This window comes from Pseudophryne corroboree, chromosome 6, assembly GCF_028390025.1.
Source record: "Pseudophryne corroboree isolate aPseCor3 chromosome 6, aPseCor3.hap2, whole genome shotgun sequence".
In the NCBI taxonomy this organism is placed as follows: domain Eukaryota; kingdom Metazoa; phylum Chordata; class Amphibia; order Anura; family Myobatrachidae; genus Pseudophryne; species Pseudophryne corroboree.
Genome location: NC_086449.1, coordinates 462,530,706 through 462,545,387, shown reverse-complemented (window position 1 = coordinate 462,545,387; position 14,682 = coordinate 462,530,706). Strand labels below are relative to the sequence as shown.

At 47.9% G+C, this 14,682-nt stretch overlaps 1 protein-coding gene across 2 annotated transcripts in view; it reads right to left on the bottom strand.

Moving 5' to 3' along the window:
• The window catches only part of POT1 (protection of telomeres 1), a 318,561-nt gene extending 304,591 nt beyond the window's left edge, over positions 1–13,970 (bottom strand). For both annotated transcript variants that reach the window (XM_063927165.1, XM_063927166.1), the window contains exons 1-2: positions 13,777–13,970; positions 13,573–13,687 (exon numbers count right to left, since the gene is read on the bottom strand). In XM_063927165.1, the coding sequence (XP_063783235.1) occupies positions 13,573–13,687; positions 13,777–13,782 (121 nt within the window). In that variant the 5' untranslated portion in view covers positions 13,783–13,970. The remainder of the gene's footprint in view (positions 1–13,572; positions 13,688–13,776) is intronic.
• Positions 13,971–14,682: the final 712 nt, after the last annotated feature.

The window sequence follows — 14,682 nt, the reverse complement described above, 5'->3', positions numbered from 1 at the left end:
CCCTTCCTTTCCTCCTCCTCCCTTTTGTGTTTCCCTTTCACAATACCTTTTATTCCATGTTTTTCTGTCTTCTTAATCTTTACCTATAAGTAATGTGTGGAAATGCTTTGTTTTATACTGTTATGTGCGGTCTCCTTAATTGGATGACCGTCCTTTTACGAGAGATACTCTCTCGATTTCAGAGGTTATATCACCCTTTTTGTCATATTGTGATTCAGATCAAATTTCCTGAGGAAATAAGTTTTATTTGATGCTGTGTCAAGTTTCCAGTTTTATCAGTTGCATTATGGTTCGATATATGCAAAAGGCTTTCTTTATACTAAAGTGTCTCCGTATAAGGTTGATTTGCTCTGAGATGATTTTCTATGTATCTTTTATTATGTGTTTCCATGCAAATTTAAAATTTCTACTTTTAACTTTGTATAATTCTTCTTGTCCATCTATAAGTACGAAAAATCTCAATAAATATATTAAAAAAAAAAAAAGAAGCATGCTCTTGTCTCACCCATTCTTAAAAAAAACCTACCCTTGATCCAAACACCCTCTCCAAGCACCGACCCATCTCTCTCCTCCCTTTTGCTTCCAAACTCCTTGAACGTATTGTCTATAACCGCCTCACTGCCTTTCTTTCCTCCCACTCACTGCTTGACCCATTCCAGTCTGGTTTCCATTCTCTCCACTCCACTGAAACTGCCCTCACAAAAGTCTGCAATGACCTCCATGCAGCCAAATCTAAGGGCCACTACTCTATGCTTATTCTTTTTGACCTCTCTGCTGCTTTTGACACTGTGGACCACCCTCTCCTTCCGCAAATCCTTCACTCTCTTGGTCTGCGTGCTACTGCCCTCTCCTGGCTCTCCTCCTACCTCTCTGATCGTTCTTTCTCTGTCTGCTCTCATGATGCTACCCCCACTTCCACTAACTGTTGGGTGTCCCCCAAAGTTCTGTTCTTGATCCTCTCCTTTTCTCTCTCTATATGTCCTCTTTAGGGTGTATAGTATGGTATGCCGGCGGCCGGGCTCCCGGCGACCAGCATACCGGCGCCGGGAGCCCGACCGCCGGCATACCGACATCGTGGTCAGCGCAAAGGAGCCCCTTGTGGGCACGGTGGCGCGCTACGCTATTTATTCTCCCTCCAGGGGGGTCGTGGACCCCCACGAGGGAGAATATCTGTCGGTATGCCGGGTGTTGGGATTCCGGCGCCGGTATACTGTGCGCCGGGATCCCGACATTCGGCATACTGAAGATCACCCTGTACTCACAGATTTGTGTACACAGCCCTGTGGGTCTGCAAACAAAAATCTGCAGGTCCAGAGCTATGTACTATAAGTGTGGCCTATAGCCAAAGTTACTTGTGCCATGAGGGAACTTGCAACTCTTAGCTTTGTAAGGGTGGTCTTCAGTTTGCTGGCTGTCGGGATCCCGGCGCCGAAATCCCGACACCAAGCATACCGGCACCTTTTCTCCCTCATGGGGGTCCACGACCTCCCTGGAGGGAGAATAGCGTGGCACGTTACCGTGGCAAGCGCAACAGGCCCGCAAGGGGCTCATTTGCGCTCGCCCAGCTGTCCGTATGCCGGCGGTCAGGATTTCGGCACTGGTATGCTGGCCGCCGGGAGCCCGGTCACCGGCATACCATACTACACCCCTTTGTAACTGTGGAATGCTGGTTACCAGAATCATTTGCATTTCACTATAATTGTGAAAATGTATGTGCTTTGCAACTCTTATAGAAACATTTACATAAAATCATACAATAAATAGTGTGATTACGGTCACAATATATATATATATATATATATATATATATATATATATATATATATATATATATATATAATAAGAATTTACATACCGTTAATTCTATTTCTCGTAGTCCGTAGTGGATGCTGGGAACTCCGTAAGGACCATGGGGATTAGCGGCTCCGCAGGAGACTGGGCACAAAAGTAAAAGCTTTAGGACTACCTGGTGTGCACTGGCTCCTCCCCCCATGACCCTCCTCCAAGCCTCAGTTAGGATACTGTGCCCGGACGAGCGTACACAATAAGGAAGGATTTTGAATCCCGGGTAAGACTCATACCAGCCACACCAATCACACCGTACAACCTGTGATCTGAACCCAGTTAACAGCATGATAACAGAGGAGCCTCTGAAAAGATGGCTCACAACAATAATAACCCAATTTTTGTAACAAAAACTATGTACAAGTATTGCAGACAATCCGCACTTGGGATGGGCGCCCAGCATCCACTACGGACTACGAGAAATAGAATTATCGGTAAGTAAATTCTTATTTTCTCTGACGTCCTAGTGGATGCTGGGAACTCCGTAAGGACCATGGGGATTATACCAAAGCTCCCAAACGGGCGGGAGAGTGCGGATGACTCTGCAGCACCGAATGAGAGAACTCAAGGTCCTCCTCAGCCAGGGTATCAAATTTGTAGAATTTAGCAAACGTGTTTGCCCCTGACCAAGTAGCTGCTCGGCAAAGTTGTAACGCCGAGACCCCTCGGGCAGCCGCCCAAGATGAGCCCACCTTCCTTGTGGAATGGGCTTTTACAGATTTTGGCTGTGGCAGGCCTGCCACAGAATGTGCAAGCTGAATTGTACTACAAATCCAACGAGCAATAGTCTGCTTAGAAGCAGGAGCACCCAGCTTGTTGGGTGCATACAGGATAAACAGCGAGTCAGATTTCCTGACTCCAGCCATCCTGGAAACATATATTTGCAAGGCCCTGACTACGTCCAACAACTTGGAGTCCTCCAAGTCACTAGTAGCCGCAGGTACCACAATAGGTTGGTTCAGATGAAACACTGAAACCACCTTAGGGAGAAAATGAGGACGAGTCCTCAATTCCGCCCTGTCTGAATGGAAGATCAGATAAGGGCTTTTACAGGATAAAGCCCGCCAATTCTGACACGTGCCTGGCCGAGGCCAGGGCCAACAACATGACCACTTTCCATGTGAGATATTTTAACTCCACAGATTCAAGTGGTTCAAACCAAAGTGACTTTAGGAACCCCAAAACTACATTGAGATCCCAAGGTGCCACTGGAGGCACAAAAGGAGGCTGTATATGCAGTACCCCTTTTACAGACGTCTGAACTTCAGGTAGTGAAGCTAGTTCTTTCTGGAAGAAAATTGACAGGGCCGAAATTTGAACCTTAATGGACCCCAATTTTAGGCCCATAGACAGTCCTGTTTACAGGAAATTCAGGAATCGACCTAGTTGAAATTCCTCCATCGGGGCCTTACTGGCCTCGCACCACGCAACATATTTTCGCCAAATGCGGTGATAATGCTTTGCGGTTACATCCTTCCTGGCTTGACCAGGGTAGGGATGACTTCATCCGGAATGCCTTTTTCCTTCAGGATCCGGCGTTCAACCGCCCTGCCGTCAAGCGCAGCTGCGGTAAGTCTTGGAATAGACAGGGTCCTTGCTGGAGCAGGTCCCTTCTTAGAGGTAGAGGCCACGGGTCCTCCGTGAGCATCTCTTGAAGTTCCGGGTACCAAGTCCTTCTTGGCCAATCCGGAGCCACGAGTATAGTTCTTACTCCCCTCCGTCTTATAATGCTCAGTACTTTTGGTATGAGAGGAAGAGGAGGGAACACATACACTGACTGGTACACCCACGGTGTTACCAGAGCGTCCACAGCTATTGCCTGAGGGTCCCTTGACCTGGCGCAATACCTGTCCAATTTTTTGTTTAGGCGGGACGCCATCATGTCCACCTTTGGTTTTTCCCAATGGTTTACAATCATGTGGAAGGCTTCTGGGTGAAGTCCCCACTCTCCCGGGTGGAGGTCGTGCCTGCTGAGGAAGTCTGCTTCCCAGTTGTCCACTCCCGGAATGAACACTGCTGACAGTGTTATCACATGATTTTCCGCCCAGCGAAAAATCCTTGCAGCTTCTGCCATTGCCTTCCTGCTTCTTGTGCCGCCCTGTCTGTTTACGTGGGCGACTGCCGTGATGTTGTCCGACTGGATCAGCACCGGCTGACCTTGAAGCAGAGGTCTAGCTTGGCTTAGGGCATTGTAAATGGCCCTTAACTCCAAGATATTTATGTGAAGTGAAGTCTCCAGGCTTGACCACAAGCCCTGGAAATTTCTTCCCTGTGTGACTGCTCCCCAGCCTCGCAGGCTGGCATCCGTGGTCACCAGGACCCAGTCCTGAATGCCGAATCTGCGGCCCTCTAGAAGATGAGCACTCTGCAACCACCACAGGAGAGACACCCTTGTCTTTGGTGACAGGGTTATCCGCTGATGCATCTGAAGATGCGATCCGGACCATTTGTCCAGCAGGTCCCACTGGAAAGTTCTTGCGTGGAATCTGCCGAATGGAATTGCTTCGTAGGAAGCCACCATTTTTCCCAGGACTCTTGTGCACTGATGCACTGACACTTGGCCTGGTTTTAGGAGGTTTCTGACTAGTTCGGATAACTCCCTGGCTTTCTCCTCCGGGAGAAAACACCTTTTTCTGGACTGTGTCCAGGATCATCCCTAGGAATAGAAGGCGTGTCGACGGGATCAGCTGCGATTTTGGAATATTGAGAATCCAACCGTTCTGCCGCAGCACAATCTGAGATAGTGCTACCCCGACTTCCAACTGTTCCCTGGATCTTGCCCTTATCAGGAGATCGTCCAAGTAAGGGATAACTAAACCTCCCTTCTTTCGAAGGAGTATCATCATTTCAGCCATTACCTTGGTAAAGGCCCGGGGTGCCGTGGACAATCCAAACGGCAGCGTCTGAAACTGATAGTGACAGTTCTGTACCACAAACCTGAGGTACCCTTGGAGAAGGGTAAATTGGGACATGTAGGTAAGCATCTTTGATGTCCAGAGAGACCATATAGTCCCCTTCTTCCAGGTTTGCAATCACTGCTCTGAGTGACTCCATCTTGAATTTGAACCTTTGTATGTAAGTGTTCAAGGATTTTAGATTTAAAATTGGTCTCACCGAGCTGTCCGGCTTCGGTACCACAAATAGTGTGGAATAGTACCCCTTTCCCTGTTGCAGGAGGGGTACCTTGATTATCACCTGCTGGGAATACAGCCTGTGAATGGCTTGCAATACTGTCTCCCTGTCTGAGGGAGACGTCGGTAAAGCAGACTTTATGAAACAGCGAGGGGGAGACGTCTCGAATTTCTTGAGACGGGTCCCCACCGTGCCTGAGACCGCTTGTAAAGCCCCAGCGTCATGCTGAGGACTTTGCGGAGGCGGGAGAGGGCTTTTGTTCCTGGGAACTGGCCGTTTGCTGCAGCCTTTTTCCTCTCCCTCTGCCACGGGGCAGAAATGAGGAGCCTTTTGCCCGCTTGCCCTTATGGGGCCGAAAGGACTGCGCCTGATAATACGGCGTCTTCTTAGGTTGAGAAGCTACCTGGGGTAAAAATGTGGATTTTCCAGCCGTTGCCGTGGCCACCAGGTCTGTCAGACCTACCCCAAATAACTCCTCCCTTTTATAAGGCGATACTTCCATATGCCTTTTGGAATCAGCATCACCTGACCACTGTCTTGTCCATAACCCTCTTCTGGCAGAAATGGACAGCGCACTTACTCTTGATGCCAGTCGGCAAATATCCCTCTGTGCATCACGCATATATAGAAATGCATCTTTTAAATGCTCTATAGTTAGTAAATAAGAATTTACTTACCGATAATTCTATTTCTCGGAGTCCGTAGTGGATGCTGGGGTTCCTGAAAGGACCATGGGGAATAGCGGCTCCGCAGGAGACAGGGCACAAAAAGTAAAGCTTTAGGATCAGGTGGTGTGCACTGGCTCCTCCCCCTATGACCCTCCTCCAAGCCTCAGTTAGGTACTGTGCCCGGACGAGCGTACACAATAAGGAAGGATTTATGAATCCCGGGTAAGACTCATACCAGCCACACCAATCACACTGTACAACCTGTGATCTGAACCCAGTTAACAGTATGATAACAGCGGAGCCTCTGAAAGGATGGCTCACAACAATAATAACCCGATTTTTGTAACTATGTACAAGTAATGCAGATAATCCGCACTTGGGATGGGCGCCCAGCATCCACTACGGACTCCGAGAAATAGAATTATCGGTAAGTAAATTCTTATTTTCTCTATCGTCCTAGTGGATGCTGGGGTTCCTGAAAGGACCATGGGGATTATACCAAAGCTCCCAAACGGGCGGGAGAGTGCGGATGACTCTGCAGCACCGAATGAGAGAACTCCAGGTCCTCCTTAGCCAGGGTATCAAATTTGTAGGATTTTACAAACGTGTTTGCCCCTGACTAAATAGCCGCTCGGCAAAGTTGTAAAGCCGAGACCCCTCGGGCAGCCGCCCAAGATGAGCCCACCTTCCTTGTGGAATGGGCATTTACATATTTTGGCTGTGGCAGGCCTGCCACAGAATGTGCAAGCTGAATTGTATTACACATCCAACTAGCAAAAGTCTGCTTAAAAGCAAGAGCACCCAGTTTGTTGGGTGCATACAGGATAACAGCAAGTCAGTTTTCCTGACTCCAGCCGTCCTGGAACCTATATTTTCAGGGCCCTGACCACATCTAGCAACTTGGAGTCCTCCAAGTCCCTAGTAGGCGCAAGACACCACAATAAGCTGGTTCAGGTGAAACACTGACACCACCTTAGGGAGAGAACTGGGGACGAGTCCGCAGCTCTGCCCTGTCCGAATGGACAAACAGATATGGGCTTTTTTGAGAAAAAAACCACCAATTTGACAGTCGCCTGGTCCAGGCCAGGTCCAAGAGCATGTTCACTTTTCATGTGAGATGCTTCAAATCCACAGATTTGACTGGTTTTAAACCAATGTGTTTTGAGGAATCCCAGAACTACGTTGAGATCCCACAGTGCCACTGGAGGCACAAAAGGGGGTTGTATATGCAATACTCCCTTGACAAACTTCTGGACTTCAGGAACTGAAGCCAATTCTTTCTGGAAGAAAAATCGACAGGGCCGAAATTTGAACCTTAATGGACCCCAATTTGAGGCCCATAGACACTCCTGTTTGCAAGAAATGCAGGAATCGACCGAGTTGAAATTTCTTCGTGGGGCCTTCCTGGCCTCACACCACGCAACATATTTTCGCCACATGTGGTGATAATGTTGTGCGGTCACCTCCTTTCTGGCTTTGACCAGGGTAGGAATGACCTCTTCCTGAATGCCTTTTCCCTTAGGATCCGGCGTTCCACCGCCATGCCGTCAAACGCAGCTGCGGTAAGTCTTGGAACAGACATGGTACTTGCTGAAACAAGTCCCTTCTTAGCGGCAGAGGCCATAAGTCCTCTGTGAGCATCTCTTGGAAGTTCCGGGTACCAAGTCCTTCTTGGCCAATCCGGAGCCATGAGTATAGTTCTTACTCCTCTACGTCTTATAATTCTCAGTACCTTAGGTATGAAAAGCAGAGGATGGAACACATACACCGACTGGTACACCCACGGTGTTACCAGAACGTCCACAGCTATTGCCTGAGGGTCTCTTAACCTGGCGCAATACCTGTCCCGTTTTTTGTTCAGACGGGACGCCATCATGTCCACCTTTGGTAATTCCCAACGGTTTACAATTATGTGGAAAACTTCCCCATGAAGTTCCCACTCTGCCGGGTGGAGGTCGTGCCTACTGAGGAAGTCTGCTTCCCAGTTTCCATTCCCGGAATGAAACACTGCTGACAGTGCTATCACATGATTTTCCGCCCAGCGAAAAGTCCTTGCAGTTTTTGCCACTGCCCTCCTGCTTCTTGTGCCGCCCTGTCTATTTACGTGGGCGACTGCCGTGATGTTTTATCCCACTGGATCAATACCGGCTGACCTTGAAGCAGAGGTCTTGCTAAGCTTAGAGCATTATAAATTTACCCTTAGCTATATTTATGTGGAGAAAAATCTCCAGACTTGATCACACTCCCTGGAAATTTTTTCCTTGTGTGACTGCTCCCCAGCCTCTCGGGCTGGCCTCCGTGGTCACCAACATCCAAAACTGAATGCCGAATCTGCGGCCCTCTAGAAGATGAGCACTCTGTAACCACCACAGGAGAGACACCCTTGTCCTTGGATATAGGGTTATCCGCTGATGCATCTGAAGATGCGATCCGGACCATTTGTCCAGCAGATCCCACTGAAAAGTTCTTGCATGAAATCTGCCGACTGGAATTGCTTCGAAGGAAGTCACCATTTTTTTACCATGGCCCTTGTGCAATGATGCACTGATTTTAGGAGGTTCCTGACTAGCTCGGATAACTCCCTGGCTTTCTCTTCCGGGAGAAACACCTTTTTCTGCACTGTGTCCAGAATCATCCCTAAGCACAGGAGACTTGTTGTCGGGATCAGCTGCGATTTTGGAATATTTAGAATCCACCCCTGCTGTTGTAACAGTATCCGAGATAGTGCTACTCCGACCTCCAACTGTTCCCTGGACTTTGCCCTTATCAGGAGATCGTCCAAGTAAGGGATAATTAAGACGCCTTTTCTTCGAAGAAGAACCATCATTTCGGCCATTACCTTGGTAAAGACCCGGGGTGCCGTAGACAATCCAAACGGCAGCGTCTGAAACTGATAGTGACAGTTCTGTACCACGAACCTGAGGTACCCTTAGTGATAAGGGCAAATTTGGGACATGGAGGTAAGCATCCCTGATGTCTCGGGACACCAGATAGTCCCCTTCTTCCCGGTTCGTTATCACTGCTCTGAGTGACTCCATCTTGATTTGAACCTTTGTAAGTGTTCAAATTTTTTTAGATTTAGAATAGGTCTCACCTAGCCTTCTGGCTTCAGTACCACAATATAGTGTGGAATAATACCCCTTTTCTTGTTGTAGGAGGGGTAATTTAATTATCACCTGCTGGGAATACAGCTCGTGAATTTTTTCCCATACTGCCTCCTTGTCGGAGGGAGACCTTGGTAAAGCAGACTTCAGGAGCCTGCGCAGGGGAAACGTCTCGACATTCCAAACTGTACCCCTGGGATACTACTTGTAGGATCCAGGGGTCCTGTACGGTCTCAGCGTCATGCTGAGAGCTTGTCAGAAGCGGTGGAACGCTTCTGTTCCTGGGAATGGGCTGCCTGCTGCAGTCTTCTTCCCTTTCCTCTATCCCTGGGCAGATATGACTCTTATAGGGACGAAAGGACTGAAGCTGAAAAGACGGTGTCTTTTTCTGCAGAGATGTGACTTAGGGTAAAAACGGTGGATTTTCCAGCAGTTGCCGTGGCCACCAGGTCCGATGGACCGACCCCAAATAACTCCTCTTCCTTTATACGGCAATACACCTTTGTGCCGTTTGGAATCTGCATCACCTGACCACTGTCGTGTCCATAAACATCTTCTGGCAGATATGGACATCGCACTTACTCTTGATGCCAGAGTGCAAATATCCCTCTGTGCATCTCGCATATATAGAAATACATCCTTTAAATGCTCTATAGTCAATAAAATACAGTCCCTGTCAAGGGTATCAATATTTTTAGTCAGGGAATCCGACCAAGCCACCCCAGCTCTGCACATCCAGGCTGAGGCGATCGCTGGTCGCAGTATAACACCAGTATGTGTGTATATACTTTTTATGATATTTTTCCAGCCTCCTGTCAGCTGGCTCCTTGAGGACGGCCCTATCTATAGACGGTACCGCCACTTGTTCTGATAAGCGTGTGAGCGCCTTATCCACCCTAAGGGGTGTTTCCCAACGCGCCCTAACTTCACACACTTCATTTAATTTATCTGATTCAGGAAAAACTACGGTAGTTTTTTCACATCCCACATAATACCCTCTTTTGTGGTACTTGTAGTATCAGAAATATGTAACACCTCCTTCATTGCCCTTAACGTGTGGCCCTAATAAGGAATACGTTTGTTTATTCACCGTCGACACTGGATTCAGTGTCCCTGTCTGTGTCTGTGTCGACCGACTAAAGTAAACGGGCGTTTTAAAACCCCTGACGGTGTTTTTGAGACGTCTGGACCGGTACTAATTGTTTGTCGGCCGTCTCATGTCGTCAACCGACCTTGGCGCGTGTTGACATTATCACGTAATTCCCTAAATAAGCCATCCATTCCGGTGTCGACTCCCTAGAGAGTGACATCACCATTACAGGCAATTGCTCCGCCTCCTCACCAACATCGTCCTCATACATGTCGACACACACGTACCGACACACAGCACACACACAGGGAATGCTCTGATAGAGGACAGGACCTACTAGCCCTTTGGAGAGACAGAGGGAGAGTTTGCCAGCACACACCAAAAACGCTATAATTATATAGGGACAACCTTATATAAGTGTTTTCCCTTATAGCATCTTTTTTATATATTTCTAACGCCAAATTAGTGCCCCCCCTCTATGTTTTAACCCTGTTTCTGTAGTGCAGTGCAGGGGAGAGCCTGGGAGCCTTCCCTCCAGCCTTTCTGTGAGGGAAAATGGCGCTGTGTGCTGAGGAGATAGGCCCCGCCCCTTTTTCGGCGGCCTCGTCTCCCGCTCTTAACGGATTCTGGCAGGGGTTAAATATCTCCATATAGCCCCCGGAGGCTATATGTGAGGTATTTTTAGCCAAAAAAGGTTTTCATTTGCCTCCCAGGGCGCCCCCCTCCCAGCGCCCTGCACCCTCAGTGACTGCCGTGTGAAGTGTGCTGAGAGGAAAATGGCGCACAGCTGCAGTGCTGTGCGCTACCTTAAGAAGACTGAGGAGTCTTCTGCCGCCGATTCTGGACCTCTTCTCGTTTCAGCATCTGCAAGGGGGCCGGCGGCGAGGCTCCGGTGACCATCCAGGCTGTACCTGTGATCGTCCCTCTGGAGCTAATGTCCAGTAGCCAAGAAGCCAATCCATCCTGCACGCAGGTGAGTTCACTTCTTCTCCCCTAAGTCCCTCGTTGCAGTGATCCTGTTGCCAGCAGGACTCACTGTAAAATAAAAAACCTAAGCTAAACTTTTCTAAGCAGCTCTTTAGGAGAGCCACCTAGATTGCACCCTTCTCGGCCGGGCACAAAAATCTAACTGAGGCTTGGAGGAGGGTCATAGGGGGAGGAGCCAGTGCACACCACCTGATCCTAAAGCTTTACTTTTTGTGCCCTGTCTCCTGCGGAGCCGCTATTCCCCATGGTCCTTTCAGGAACCCCAGCATCCACTAGGACGATAGAGAAATATACTGTCCCTATCTAGGGTATCAATATTGTCAGTCAGGGAATCCGACCAAGCCACCCCAGCACTGCACATCCAGGCTGAGGCGATTGCTGGTCGCAGTATCACACCCGTGTGAGTGTATATACATTTTACTGCTTTCTGTCAGCAGGTTCCTTAAGGGCGGCCGTATCCGGGGACGGTAGTGCCACCTGTTTAGACAAGCGTGTGAGCGCTTCATTCACCCTAAGGGGTGTTTCCCAACGTGCCCTATCCTCTGGCGGGAAGGGGTATGATGCTAATAACTTTTTAGGAATTAACAGTTTTTATCGGGGGAAACCCACGCATCATCACACACTTCATTTAATTCCTCAGATGCAGGAAAAACTACAGGCAGTTTTTTCTCACCCAACATAATACCCTTTTTAGTGGTACTGGTATTATCAGAAATGTGTAAAAACATTTTCCATAACCTCAATCATGTAACGTGTGGCCCTACTGGAAGTCACATTCGTCTCTTAATCGTCGACACTGGAGTCAGTATCCGTGTCGGCGTCTGTATCTGCCATCTGCGGTAACGGGCGTTTTAGAGCCCCAGATGGCTTTTGAGACACCTGGACAGGCACAGGCTGAGTCGCCGGCTGTCTCATGTCATCAATCTTTTGTAAAGAGCTGACACTGTCACATAATTCCTTCCATAAGCTCATCCACTCAGGTGTCGACTCCCTAGGGGGTGACATCTCTGTTACAGGCAATTGCTCCGCCTCCACCTCATTTTTCTCCTCATACATGTCGACACAACGTACCGACACACAGCACACACACAGGGAATGCTCTGATAGAGGACAGGACCCCACTAGCCCTTTGGGGAGACAGAGGGAGAGTATGCCAGCACACACCAGAGCGCTATATATATATATATATATATATAGGGATAACCTTATATAAGTGTTTTTCCCCTTATAGCTGCTGTATTGTTATACTGCGCCTAATTAGTGCCCCCCTCTCTTTTTTAACCCCTTTCTGTAGTGTAGTAACTGCAGGGGAGAGCCAGGGAGCTTCCCTCCAACGGAGCTGTGAGAGAAAATGGCGCCAGTGTGCTGAGGAGATAGGCTCCGCCCCCTTCTCGGCGGCCTTTTCTCCCGTTTTTCAGTGGAATCTGGCAGGGGTTAAAATACACCCATATAGCCCTGGGGGTTATATGTGGTGTATTTATGCCAGCCAAGGTGTTTTACATTGCTGCTCAGGGCGCCCCCCCCTAGCGCCCTGCACCCTCAGTGACCGGAGTGTGAAGTGTGCCTGAGTAACAATGGCGCACAGCTGCAGTGCTGTGCGCTACCTTGTTGAAGACTGATGTCTTCTGCCGCCGATTTTTCCGGACCTTTTCTTGCTTCTGGCTCTGTAAGGGGGCCGGCGGCGCGGCTCCGGGACCGAGCTCCGAGGCTGGGCCTGTGTTCGGTCCCTCTGGAGCTAATGGTGTCCAGTAGCCTAAGAAGCCCAATCCACTCTGCACGCAGGTGAGTTCGCTTCTTCTCCCCTTAGTCCCTCGATGCAGTGAGCCTGTTGCCAGCAGGTCTCACTGAAAATAAAAAACCTAAAACTAAACTTTTCACTAAGAAGCTCAGGAGAGCCCCTAGTGTGCACCCTTCTCGGCCGGGCACAAAAATCTAACTGAGGCTTGGAGGAGGGTCATGGGGGGAGGAGCCAGTGCACACCAGGTAGTCCTAAAGCTTTTACTTTTGTGCCCAGTCTCCTGCGGAGCCGCTAATCCCCATGGTCCTTACGGAGTTCCCAGCATCCACTAGGACGTCAGAGAAATATATATATATATATATATATATATATATATATATATATATATATATATATATATATATATATATATATATATATATATATATATATATATATATATACACACACGTATATAAACCAGTCAGACGGCACTCCAATTCCTTCAGAGAAAACACATTGAAAAAGTGTGTGTGTGTGTGTATGTATTTATATATATATATATATATATATATATATATATATATATATATATATATATATACATATATACATATATACACACACACACACATACATACACACATACATACACACACACACACCATCCGTTTAGGCGGCACGCACGGCAGAGAAACAGGACTCTTGTCCTGTTTCTCCACCGTGAGTGCCGCCTAAACGGATGGTGTGTGTTTGGGGAAGGAATTCTCCCTTCTTCTATTGGAGGACACCGGCTTTTTCAATGTGTTTTCTCTGAAGGAATTGGAGTGTCGACTGACTGGTTGTATATACATACATACATACATACATACACATACCCTATAAGTTCTTTCTTCCAATGAAAATAAATATCACTGCAGAAGCCACTGGTTAGATATGCTCTGTCAATCATTACATTTTCAGAAATCCACTAAACCATCAAAGTATTGCGCATTACGAGCTAATATATTGCATATGAATAATACATACCAGTTCCTTTACTGCGATACGGAGGTTTGAAGAATGCCACAACTCCATACACATTAGCTACCATGCCTTCTTTTAGCTGATCAAGAGAAGTATAAATGTAGTTTTGTGCAGGTACCTAAATAAACGTACACCAATTAATGAACAATATGAAACGGCATGCATACTCCCAACCAGCTATAAGACCATTGCTTATCAGAAACGTACACTCATGTTGCAGGAGGATCAGCACTGTACTTAAAAGGTGTAGGAGCCTGAAGTTTGAAAAGCAGCCGCAGCATCAGTGCTCGGCGGTTTCTGCCAATACTTCCTGGGACTCAAAGCGTTGCACTGCGCATGCCCCCAAAGCGCCCTCCTCGCAACACTTTAAAAGGCCCATAGTATGCTAGCATTATGACTCTCAGGCGCATGCGTAGCTGGCGCTGTCGCAGGATTTGTATTTGATAAACTCGTCACCAGCCACGAACTGCGCATGCTCGGGAAGTTTTTCTCTATTTATTTTTACAGTGGGTAGGACGATTTCAGGAGATCGTACCGCTTGAACGCTGTTGTCCACCAGAGGGCGCACGAAAACGAGGGATGGAAAGGAACGAAGTCTGTCATTACCGGTTAATTACGGTAATAGGGCAACACGACAGTGACAGAAGAAAAGAGTTGAGGAAAGTGAGAACAAGTAAGAATGTTGCTAAGGTTAGAAGAGGTATAGACTTGTGATTGTGATAATTCGCACCAGTAAAGCAATGAATCTGCGCACCGCAAAGAAAGGGCGTGGCCTTGCTGAAATGGGTGTGGCTTTGCATAAAGGGGCATGGCACTGCAGGAAAAGACTACCTTATACCGCAGTTTTGCAACCTGCACGCCTAGAAGTTGGCCACCACAGGAAAAAAAAATTATCCTGATTCATGCCCCTTACATTATTTGTAATTTTTCCTCCTTATAGTAATGCCCAGTATACATTATGCCACATACTGCAATGGCCCTTAGACATTATGCACACAAATAATGCCCATGACACAATATGCCACACACCATAATGCCCCGACACATTATGCCACACACCGTAATGCCTGTGACACATTATGACAGGTATCGCAATGCCCGTGATACATTATG